General features: G+C 41.6%; 1 protein-coding gene across 1 annotated transcript in view; it reads left to right on the forward strand.

The window, feature by feature from the left end:
- Positions 1 to 1011: 1011 nt before the first annotated feature.
- Positions 1012 to 12368, forward strand: part of erfl3 (Ets2 repressor factor like 3) — a 55221-nt gene continuing 43864 nt past the window's right edge. Inside the window, exon 1 of the mRNA XM_008289132.1 lies at positions 1012 to 1613. Within this exon, the coding sequence (XP_008287354.1) occupies positions 1592 to 1613 (22 nt within the window). The 5' untranslated portion in view covers positions 1012 to 1591. The remainder of the gene's footprint in view (positions 1614 to 12368) is intronic.

Genomic DNA, 12368 nt, shown 5'->3' on the forward strand with positions numbered 1-12368 from the left:
GAAAAACAAAGTGAGCTTGCAAATAGTTGAAGGAAACTACAGTGTTCTTGAAATTTATTTTAACTTATATAATTAAAAAAATATATTCTGAATATGATAAGAACTTGTCCTGTATGTTTTTTTCAGAAAACAAAACAAAACAAAACAAAAAACCCTCATAAACACTTTTCCATAGTTGAAAACTTCTGAATCTAGGAATATATTGTTTCAAAACTGTGACTGCTGTGCACAGCATGTTTCACTGACACATCCATTCTCAGTGACAAGTTGCATATTAAACAAAGATTTGCTTCCAAACTAGTTTGATGAAAAAACTAAAAATAAAATCACATATTGAACTGAGATTAGTGACAGAATCTGCACATGGATAATGACTGTGCAAAAGGCCACAGGGTCAGAAAAGTAAACAAAACACTTTTTTTTTTAAGTGGAGAGAACTAAATGTCTGAATGTAGAACTTTTGTTTTTTTTTTAAATCTCTGAGTAATGTAGTATGTCATCAGTCAGTTCACAAAAATGAAGCACACTATGTCATCTCTGAAAGGTGGCTCACTCGCTAAGATATGCAGTAATGATGAGTTAAAATTCCCTGTTTTCGGAATTAATCACTTACCGACTGTTTCGTGTTATTTTTTTGTACTTTAATGAGTGTAATTATTCCGCGCCGAAGTGGATTAATTAATACCTTAACCCCATATTGACGCAAACGAGCGCCGCGAGCCGGGGCTGCACTCGCGCCTCTCTTGATTCGTAGCTTTCGGATGTGACGTCACAGAGCGGCCGCGCGCTATGACGGTCTCCCAGGCAACGCCGCGTGCTGCAGTGACGCCAGCCCGGGCCCCGGCTCGTGGTGAGTGGGCGTGACTCGCCACGTTAGCCCCCCCTCCTCCCCGCCCGTCTCCCGTCAGTGTGGGCGGGACCCACTTAGATGAGAGCGAGCGAAACACGACACCCCGAGGACGGAGAGAGGCACGGGGGGGAGGGGGGGGGAGGAGAAAGTAGCGCTGAGTGGTGTGAGAGTGAGTGGAGGACTGAAAAAGTGTGTGAAGAAAGAGAGGCTCCTTTCTAACGTTAATTTCTGTCAAAGAAGTAACAGAGCACCGCGGCGGAGTCATGTCGAACAGCGACGAGGATGCAGTTGAGACGGAGTAAGCAGCTGCCGGACAGTTAGCCGAACAACTTGTTAGAGAAGAGAGAAAACGGCTTCAGTGGCTGGCTCGAGTCGGGACGGTTGGCCGTTTTCCGCCGCAACTTGAACAGACCTCAACGCTACCGGACGAGAGCGAGGAGGACCCAAACGCGGTCCTCGGCGGAGAGAACAAGCCCTTTCGGTCGGTGTGGTTGTTTGGCAGAGGTACCGGGGGAAACGGACCGAGAGAGCGCGGCGGCTCGAGAGAAGAGAGAGAGAGAGAGCCGCTAAAGCAAGCAGCTACAAAAGTTTGCGGTGTATCTTCACCTAGTTTTCCAGATTGGAAACAAGAGCGGGAGGAAGAGGCCGAGAGACTGACTTTTCTTTCCACAAGCAACTTGGTGGAATTCTTCCAGTTTAGCAAACTTTAGCAGCCCTGCCAGTTTGGCTAAAGCAGAGAGAATGAAAACACCTGGAGATAGTGGTAAGTTTGCGGGAGTCCCGATAAGATGTCTTTTTTTTTTCTTTTCTCTCTACCATTGTCTTTCTATGTTTACTTGTCGTGGCTGTTGTTGGTAAAGCTAACACTGAGCACCGTGCTGATTAATGAACAAAGCAGATGATTAGCAAACACTCGCTCCCGATCAGAACCGCCGTGAAAACCTGTTGATGATAGTTGTTCTCACGAGCAGTGCAACAATCGGTGGTTTCGTTTAAAATCTGGTGCAGGTTGAGTACTGTACTCCACTTTAAGAGGAAGTGGTTAAACTACTGTACAGTTGTTAAAGCGACATCCTCTGTGTCACCGTGACAACCTAATTTTACCATCCTGCACCTTTTGGAGGATTGACTGGGAAACATGGAAGCACTTGTGCATCAGGTTAGAAGAGAGAGGTGGACCTGTTGATAAGTTACTGAAGGACTGTTCTCCTGGTGGAGGTGTTGATGTGATTGGATCAGGGCAGGTATACCCGGAGCAAGCTGATATTAACCTACTAACTGAGCATACATTTGCCATGTATTTGGCCTGTCAGCATATTAAAGTGAGGTGGAGGGGATTCCCAGCAGTCAGCTGAAGTCTGTCTGTGTCTAATTCCTGAAATGCTTGCATAAGTTTGTTCTTGATCCTCGCTCTCTTGAAGCCAGTGCAATTTTTCTTAAGAAAGGAGGAAGTGGAAGTACAGTCATGTGTGCCTTCTATCAAGTTTATTATTTCTGGGTATAAGTCATAAGCTGTCTGCTTGACACAGGGCTTTCTTAAAGCGCCAAACCTGTCAATGATTGAATGTTCTGTTGCTTCTGTTGACAAAATTGAACAGCTTTAAAGCTGGAGAACCCAACTTTATAACACTGCAAAGTATATCAGTCATTTATAGTATTTAGTCTAATGTCCACTGTATAAAAGAAAACATTAGATTTTAACTTGAGCGTTTAATAATTGCTTTTCCTGCAAGAACAAATCTATGGCTTTTTAAGTAGTTAATAGTGAGGAATTGGCACAGCGCCATGTGTGTGTGTGAGAGACTGACAAACGGTGCAGGACCCTTTTTTTACTTGGGATGTTCCCCTCCCTTCCCCCACCATGTCCCCTCCTGACTCCCGCTGCACCCAGCCTCAGCCCCTCAGCCCTCCACATTCCTGCACACACACCCACTCCATGACATCACACTACATCCCACCACAAGTAGCCCTTTTATTACAAGGAACTCAGTGTTTGTGTGGCAGCAGATGGCTTCAGCTCCTCTGGGAAGGCACTAAAAATTGATTGTGTTTAGGTTATGGGTTTCATGTATGCATTTGCTATGAGTGTGTGTTTTTGTAGTAGGTTGGTTGTATTTATCTATTCAGTAAAGGTTAACTGGTCCTTTACTGAGGTTCCCTTGTCTGTTTGGTGTAACCTGTGTGCAGCAATCCAACTAGTATTGTTTAACATTTACTTGCAGTGATCGTAGGATAGCCTGTAGTTTTTGTCATTCTTCATTGCGTTCACTTTTTTTTTTGGAATTGTTATTATTATTATTTTATTTTAATTAGAAAAACATTAGGCTCATTAATAAGTCTTGCTTACTTCGTCAACATGACACAAAGCAGCTTATCTTATCTGGAACTAATAAACATTTGGCATTTTTTCCCAAAAATGTCTTTAAATGCTTAAGCAGCTGTTAAAATCCTTTGTGGTTAAATGTTTCAGTAGTTGGTGAATAACTGAATTAACTAATATGCCAACATCTTGTTGTCCTGTGTATTCATGAATTTCCTCAGGTTATTAAATCAGAATAATACTGTTGATTAATTGACAAATCTCTTTGGTAGTATTTGTTGCTCAGGAAACTCTTGTCTCAAGCCATTGTTTAACAACAGGTCAGATCCTATAGCAGCACCTTTACATAGTTGAATCATTAAACTTGTTAATCTGAGTTGCTATCCTGATCTGTTTGGCCTCCTGCTGTTGCTGCATTTGCAATCAGAACACAAGCTTTAACCCTTAACCTGTGTATATCCCACATTTGAAGGAAGCAACAGTCTGTAGATACAAGCAGGATAAAAAAAAAAAAATGTAATCATTCATTCCTGGGTTGTTTGATGTAGGATTATGTCCCATATGATAAGCTGCTGCCTCTGTGAAGCTTACCTCCTTTCTCTTCAGCAACGGACACTTCCCTCTCACTTCTGTTTTCCACAGCCGCCTTATTAGCCTAAATAGATTTCTGCTGAAAAGAAGAATGCATGTGATAAAATAGGAAATGCTGGGTCTATATCTTTTGTTACTGGCAGATTGTTGTTGGTTTTGCGGTGTCGGAAAGTGTTATATTTAATTTCTGTTTATACCCAAATACTGTGTTTACATGATCTTTGCGAGTGTTTCATGTAGTCTCAAGGATTAGTTAGAAGCAAGGTATTCCACAGGTTGCATTAGTCAGCAGGGAGGTGGTATTTATTATCTCATATGTACGGATACAGTCATCTATACACCTGTGCATGTACCTTGAAAGCTGTGCTTATGATTAATAACTGCCCTATCATCTGTCTCTCCTAATGTGATATCTACACCCCCGCCACACACACACACTGCACCTCCCCTGCTTTTGTATTTCATTTGTTTTCCTCCATCCCACCTTAAGGGTTACAGTTCTCCCAGCTCTATCATTCCTTTTTCTCTCTGAGGGGATGAGGACTGGTGTGTGTCTTTGTGAGATTGAATTGCATCATGGGACCCCTGGCTCTGGAGTGGCCATTGTGTGTATGTGTGTGGGTGTGTGTGTGTGTGTGTGTGTGTGTGTGTGTGTAGTTTGGGACAATGGTGGGAGTGGGGCAGGGCCTGGGACTGATTGTGTGTGGACTTGTGGGGCCAGGGACTTCTCATTGTGGTAATAATGGTGCGTAGTAGCTCATACTTTGGTGGTGCATTTGACACATGAAGAGACTACATTTATGTATGAAACGTGTGAGTATAATTGAGGTGAAAGAAGAAGTGGTAAAATTGGGCAAGTCTGTTTTGTACCAATCCTTCGGCTATGTAGTTTTAATTTTTATTATTGTTTTGTGCTACTACCAACTCTCAGAGTGACTGATGTGCCTGGAAGTTATGTTACCATTTCTTCTAGGCACACACACACTGTCCTCTCTTATGATGTGGCAGGACAGAAAACAAAAAGGTAGCTTGTGAGCAATGAATATGGGAGCAATATTTCAGCTTTTCCTTGTGTGGATTTATGTGTGCGATTGCAAGCATATGCTTTTCAATCTCAAAAACCGCTGTGATGATAAGCACAGCGATTAGCCTTATCTGTGAAAACTCCCTTGCAGTGCTGACCACAGCAAAACCACAACCTCCTACTATCCCAATACAGTTTTACAACCTGGTTTATGGGATAGTGTCCTGCTGTGATCGGGGCTCAGCCAGCTATACTTAGAGCCTGAAGCAGATGATGTTCCATAACAAACCTGGTTATCTTCCAAACCAAAAATGCTGGCAAATTCTGCTAGGTTCCAAGAAGTGATTTTGATTGTTAATGTGAATACAGTTTTGATTAAAAAGTATTCACCCTGGGAAATTTTCCCATTTTATTACTTTCAAACATTGAATCATGGTCAATTTAGTAATTAAAAAAAAAATAGAATTAACAAAAATTGCTCTTTCATTTCAAACTAAAACTGACGTGTGCAAGGTAATGTAAAATAAGTGATTTGCATATGTATGTACCCCCTTTAAAGTGACTCCCTTGGTTAAACACAGTTGCAGCGCATTGATGCTAGGAGTCAAACAATTGTCATCCAAGTGCGGTGAATGTGTTTCAAGTGACTGTAGTATCAGACCCATCCTATCTGGAAGGTCCAGTCACTTGTAAATCAGTACTCCTGGCTTTAACTGCACCCTGCAGAATATAGAACACTAACAACAACTCCCTCTAAAGGTTATTGACAAAAATAAGTTTATGGATAGACACAAGAAAATTTCCAAGTTATTGAATATCCTTAGTGAAGTTAAATCCACCGCAGGGAAAAGAAAAGAAATATGGCACATTTGTAAATATTCCTTGAGAAGGCCATCCTCAAAAGCAGAGTGACTGTCCAGGAATAGGACGAGTGAGGGAGGTAACCAAGACACCTATGACTCCTCTGAGGGAGTTATTAGCTTCAGTGGCTGAGGAGGGAGAGAAAAGCTCATATTAAATCTTGACTAAAAAGGACAGCATGTGGGAGACACTGAAGTCAACTGGAAGAAGCTTCTTTAGTCTTTAGACCAAAATTAAGCTTTTTGGCCATAAACCAGATGCTATATTTTGCAGACACCAAACACTGCAAATTATCACAGACATGTCATTCCCACTGTAAGGAATGGTGGTGGCTACATAAGGATGTGGGATGCTTACAGGTAGCTGGACCCTGGAACGCTTTCAAGGTGGAAGGCAAAATGAATGCAGCAAAGTATAGGGAAATCCTGACAGGACAGCCTGATGAAGTCTGCAAGAGAACTGCAACTTGGGAGAATGTTTTTTTCCCGGCAAAACAATGACCCAAAGCATACAGCCAAAGCTACACAGAATTGGTTTAAAGACAACAAAGTGAATGTTCTGGAGTGGCCAAGTCAGAGCACAGACCTCAATCCAATTGAGAATTTTTGTCTGAATTTGAAAATGTCTGTTCACTTACAATGGCTGTGTAACCTGAAAGAGCTTAAGCACTTTTGCAAAGAAAAATGAGGTAAAATTACAGAGTCAAGATTAGCCAGGCTGAGAACTATCCACACAGGCTAAATGCTGTAATTGCGGCCAAAGGTGCATTTACTAAATACTGACTTGATGGGGGTGGATACTTATGCAATCACTTATTTTAGGTTTTCTATCTTTAATTAATAGACATTGCTTTGTAGAAATCTGTTTTCACTTTGGGATTTAAAAAAAAAAGCCTGTTTTGAAAATTCTTGTCAAAAAAGCCAACTACATTGACCATGTTTAGAGGTTGAAAAGCAATAAAAGGTGGAAACTTTCCAAGGGGGCTGGATATGTTTTTTTATAGTGATTGTATAACAGCTTTTAGGCATATTGTGAAAACACATGAGAATATTTATTTTATTCCAAGTTGTATGAAAACATTAAAATTTACTCTCAACTTTACAAAGATTGATTTTTAGCAAACAGGGAAGAAAAAATGCAATGCAGTGGTGGCATGGCCCACTTCATAAAAGTTTTGATATGGTCCTATCCTATCCTCTGTGGTGTTAAGTTGATAAATGACTTCTGGTCGAGAGGGGCTTTAGTTGTGGAAATGTCTGTATTTAGCCAGGAATGTGACTAAAGGGAACAATGTGCTCAGCCAGTCGACACTAATGGACCTCCCCACCATTAGTCCTGTGCCGCCCTTGACCAGGGAGACCAGAGAGACCATAGCCAACAAGGCAGCTTTACCCTTGATGGCCCATGTGCCTCTGACCGCTGTCCAGCGCTGCTCTCGGCCCATTTGCCCTACTGCCCCAGAGACCTACACATTCACCTCATATCTGACCATCAATTCTTATAGATTATCAGGCTTTTCATCCTGTTTGATCAGTTGTTTGGTTGTTAGGTTTGACACTTAGGAGCTCAATGTAAAATTCACTTTTTCTGCTGATAACTAATAGCAGAACTAAATGTGTCCTGAGGCCATGTGTGAGTCGAACCTAGTTTTACTGCCATACCATTGGTTGTTGTCACAGCATGACCCCACATCGACTTTATTGGATATTGGTTAGGAATGGAACTGAAGTGGGTCTGAGCGGGACAGATTGTTGACAGATAACTGTAACACTTTTGAAGAACTTGTGTGTAAGTACACAACACACACACTCATACATACTGCTGCTTTTTATTGGAATTCTTGGACCTCCCACATTCCTGCTTAGAAGGTTAATAGTTGCCGGCTGTGCTGCATTACACATGAGGGGAAAACAACAGTTACTATCTCTTTAAGCCTTTCATGAACACAGCCGTAGTAATACGCAAAGGCATGTATGCATTCATTATACACATATTTCATACCTCATGAGGATAAAATTGACAGAACTAATTCAAGAATGTAGAAAACAGCGTCTCTTCGTATCTTCTTTTCATGTTCACAGCATGAAAATCCACACTTACTCCACCATGCAAACACACAAGGGTCTCTTTTCAAATGGGTATCAAAATTCATGCCGAGAATGCAGTGGGGTGTGTTGGTGTGCATGGATTGACCTGCACAATTGAGCAGCTGTTTGTGTTTGCGCATACATGTGCATTGTAAGGTAATATGTGGAGTTACAGAGCTACACTGTTGTAGAGGTGACTCAGTGTGATGTGCAGAATGGCATGTTGTTGTAAAAGAATATGGAGTGTGTATATGAAAGAGGCAGGGTTTTCTGGGTGGGCAACTCTGTAAAGGTATCACTTGTGAACAATGCTTGTACGTCGGTGCTTGTGGGTATATGTAACAGCTTCTTGGTGGCGGTGGCGCCACTGAAACTGATCTGAGTCTGATTACACACATAGACACACGCACACACACACAACGTTCAGGTAACTTTATTCCTCTGATTCTTCCAGATGAGAGGTTTTATTTTGGATCCTCACAGCACAATAGCCTGTCCTTTATGTTAGAGCCTGGACTGTCACCTCTCTGCTGGTTGGAGTATAATCAGGATGTAAGCTGTCAAGACCATGACAGCACTTAGTCAGTAAGACAGTCATTAAGCTACCTCCTCCTTCATCCTTTTCCGTAACAATGGCACCACCAACCACACTACAACTGCCTGGCCTGGCTCTCTCACACACACACACACACATTCACACAGAGTAGTTTGCTGTCATCATCCGTTGATGTTGCTGCACTTTGTCAATGGGAGAACTCGGCCTAAAGCAGTGTTGTGCTCTTAATTTTCTTCATTCATAACATGGTATGGTTTAATACAGTGCATTTGATTTATGTTGCACCTCCTTTTGGTGTTCTTGCATAGAAACCTTAATAATAAAACAAAACAAAAAGAAATCATCTATTTATTACATGTATTTAGTGCATATGTGTGTCTATTAGTGTGATACAGACTGTGTTTTCCCACTGTCCCAGGCTGTTTGATCCATGGAGATGGTGAGTGGAGCGCCTAACCCCTCTCTAACCCCTTAAGTCCAGTGCAGTCAGCAGACACTCCCTGCAGAAAAGCAGCAGTGTTAGAATAGTTCCTCTGGCTATTTTTATCTGGGAATCTGCCTCTGTGCTGGACTCAGGGAGTAGGGGTGGAGGGCAAATATCTAATCTAATTTTGGATGATGGGAAGTCACCAGAAGGACTTCTGTGCCACTTGTGGTGTCGATATTTTGTGTGTGTCTGTGTGGTTGGCTGTCTGGTTTTGAAATGCTGTCTGGCGCCAAGTTAAACTTTCTCTCTTGTCACCCTCCTCCCCTTCTCCCCTCTTTCCCTTACCCGAGTCCTCCCTCTCTTTTCCTCACCTCGCTCTCCTTCCCTTCACCCCATGTAAGGAATGCAAGATCATGTTAAGAGTTTTCTTTTCAACCAGTCTTTCCTCTTCCTCTGCCTGCCTGTCTTTTGCTCTGCTGGCATTACCTTGTGTCTCTCTCCCTGTCCATGTTCAGACCTGTTTCTTTTGCACGTCAGAGCTTATTTTGAACTGTTAGCTCGCTCATCACAGCCCATGTGTCTGTATGTAAGTGAGAAAATTATATGTATTTGGGAGGCAGGGTTCAGGCTGGAATACCATGTAAAGTGTAAAAAGTGTGTGTTTGAGGGAACAATAAGTCCCAAACTGTTGTAAATAGAAAGACTGAATCTGTGTAGGCATTGTATAATTGCCAGCCAAATGGCAATCTGTCCAGTAGCAATAGCAAAGTGTGTGTGTTTGTGTCTGTGTGTGTTGGAAAGAGAGACAGTGTTTTAATTTCAAATAGACTCTTGTGTGTTTGTGCACGCAAAGATGCACATGTCCCTGTAGGGGAGTGAAACCTTTTTAAGAATCGATTGACCCTCCCATCTCACCATCCTCTCCTCCATCTCACTATCATTTCTGTGTCACCAATCTATGGACTAATACCCCAGTGGCAGCTCCTCTTCCATTAGCCTTCTTCTCTTCTCCCCCTCACTCTTGCTTCATGTCACCCTACCCGGCCTTTTTTTTTTTGTTAACTAGACAACTGATTTACCAGCCTGCATACCTTGCTGAGTAGATGCAGCATTGTTATCTGCTAACAAAACTCAAATAGTGTATAAAAGTTGTCAGTCACTGCCTAAATATATTAGCAATAGGTAAGTGCAGGTGTTAACTTTTCCCAAGTCAGCTTGAAACCCCAAAATACCTGCTCAAAGTCAGGTGCAGAATGGCCTTAGTGCAGGTTACAGTTTAAACATGATACGCGCAAACACACACATCCTTATAAGATGGGTGATCATTCTCAGAATAAAGTGTGGTGGATTTCACTTAGGGCAGGACAAACGTCTGACTATTTTTGCCCAGTGGCCATCGTCTTCTTAAATGTTAGACTTCCTCTCTCTAGGACGCTGGCTATTTCTTTGCTCTCCATGTGTGTGTTTTGTGTGTGCATATCTCTCTGCCTGTGTATCTGTGTGTTTGCTGGTCTAAGAGAAACTGAATAATGCATCGGATCATTGGAAAGGTATTTATAGGAAAGCAGAGTGATTAATTTTTCATGACAGAGATGGCCATCAGTGCTGCACATCATATAGCGTATCTTCCTCCTACACACACACTGACACACACACACACACGCACACACACACACAAACTGGAAACCGATTCATCTCATTGCGTATTTCTCAAGAGTTTCTACACAAGTGAGTTTGCTAGTCTTATATGGTGCACTCTTTCCCTGTCTTTACCGCATACACTTAAAGTTTTGGATAGCTGTGCTCTTGGTCATTTGCTAATGTTTGAATAAATTATTAATGGTGGAGAGCTGTTACACTTATTCAAAGACAGTGATTTTGGATACATATCTGTAGTCTGCAGTTTTTAATGTACATCCGTTGTAGTTGTGGTTTCCTTTACCCATCCAGCTTTGCACCTTGATCTCTTCCAAAACGGTACTACCATATTTGTAGTACCGTAACATTACATGGTACAACTGTGCAGGCTGCACTGACTGTGCTTGTAACCTCTTAACCACACAGATATGCTCATATATTTAAATTAAAAATCTTAAAACCATAGATCTCTGTTTAGACTTTGACAGCAAATTTCATTCACTACTTCATAATGGCATTTTTAGGCTGCAGTACATTTCTTAATGGAAAATGGGTTTAGCTCAACTAACTTTTATTTTGCAAAGTTTGTCATGTTCAGGGGACCAGAAACAGATGCAGTGGGTTTGAGTGATTACTTCATTTTAGTCATTTTATATATAATATCATCGCTTACCTAATTAATAGTTTAAAAACATCAATACACATAATTTAAATACATGTTTTGTTTTTTGTTTGTGCTGCAAAATTAGTCCTTCTTTATTGTTTTCATTTTGGAGAGTGTGCAATTAGTGTCGTTTTACATTTTGGAAGACTTATGATCTGTTATTGAACAATAAAATGGCTGGAATTCAGAACAGGAAAATGGCTCAAAATGTGCATTTTTGGTTTGGATTTAAGCATTCTGTTCACCTCTTCCATCTGTGTCTACATATGTGATGTGTGGCACTGCCTCTGTACAGTAGTCCTGCCCTCGGTCACAATAGTTTTATCCATGTCCATTTTTAGCATCAGATGTGGCCCAGTGAAATTACGTAACAACCATGCAGTTGCATGGGGGTGGGCACACATACACATAGCCCTACTGTACATATGCAAACAGTGATTGTTGGTTTAGGAGATTAAAGATTTAGAGAACTGTGAGCTAGATCCCCTGACCAGTCACAGGGTGAGAGGGAAACAAGGTAGGGAAGAATGGATCAAGAATGGCGGAAGGATTTTAAAGTCTCTAGAAGGAGGGAAACGCGATGAGCTAAACAGGGGCAAACACAAGTCTGGTGAAGGAGAAAACTGGCAAAAGGTGAATATGAGGAGAAGGATATGGGAGCTCTTAAGCCCAGTTGACGAAAATTCAAGCAAATTGTTACATGTACCATTGATTAAAAGCTGATCTGGGACACATCACATTCACACGAGTGTTAAAGAAATTATTTAATTTTCATGATGGCAAAATAAATAGTGAGTGGCAAATTATTTATCTATTGTGGATGTCGTTAAGCAGATTTTATTTGCATATTTTCCGTAACATGGCGTGTCTGGTTTTTAGCTGCCAGCATGTGCATTTGTGGTGAATAGTAATACTTTGTGTACATGTTGTCTTGGAAACAAGACCTAAGTGTAGCATCTACAGCCTGCCAAGAGATGCCAATCAAAAAATTACACTCTTGACTGCAGGCTACAGAAGGAGTGCAGAAAATGAATTGGAAGTGCTATAAACCATAATTTTAGTGAATTGCTTTTGCCTATACACACAAACTAATATACACTAGGGTCTTTGTAGTCTCTCATACACACTCTCCAGCTGGCCCCCAGCTAGTATCCTCACTGTGAGTGTGTGGGTGTTGTGTTAGAAGGGTTATTGTGTTCGTCTGGCCCGAGAATTAGCCAGGTTTTGTGCAAAGGTACACTCTTTCCCTTAGGTTAGTTTTGAGAAGAGTTACAGTGCAGAGGTGTGTGTGGGAATGTGGGATCTGTGCGTTTGTGTATGTGTGACTCATTGATGTCAGTGTTGTGAATG

The sequence above is a fragment of the Stegastes partitus genome, unplaced genomic scaffold, assembly GCF_000690725.1.
Source record: "Stegastes partitus isolate 25-593 unplaced genomic scaffold, Stegastes_partitus-1.0.2 Scaffold595, whole genome shotgun sequence".
In the NCBI taxonomy this organism is placed as follows: Eukaryota; Metazoa; Chordata; class Actinopteri; family Pomacentridae; genus Stegastes; species Stegastes partitus.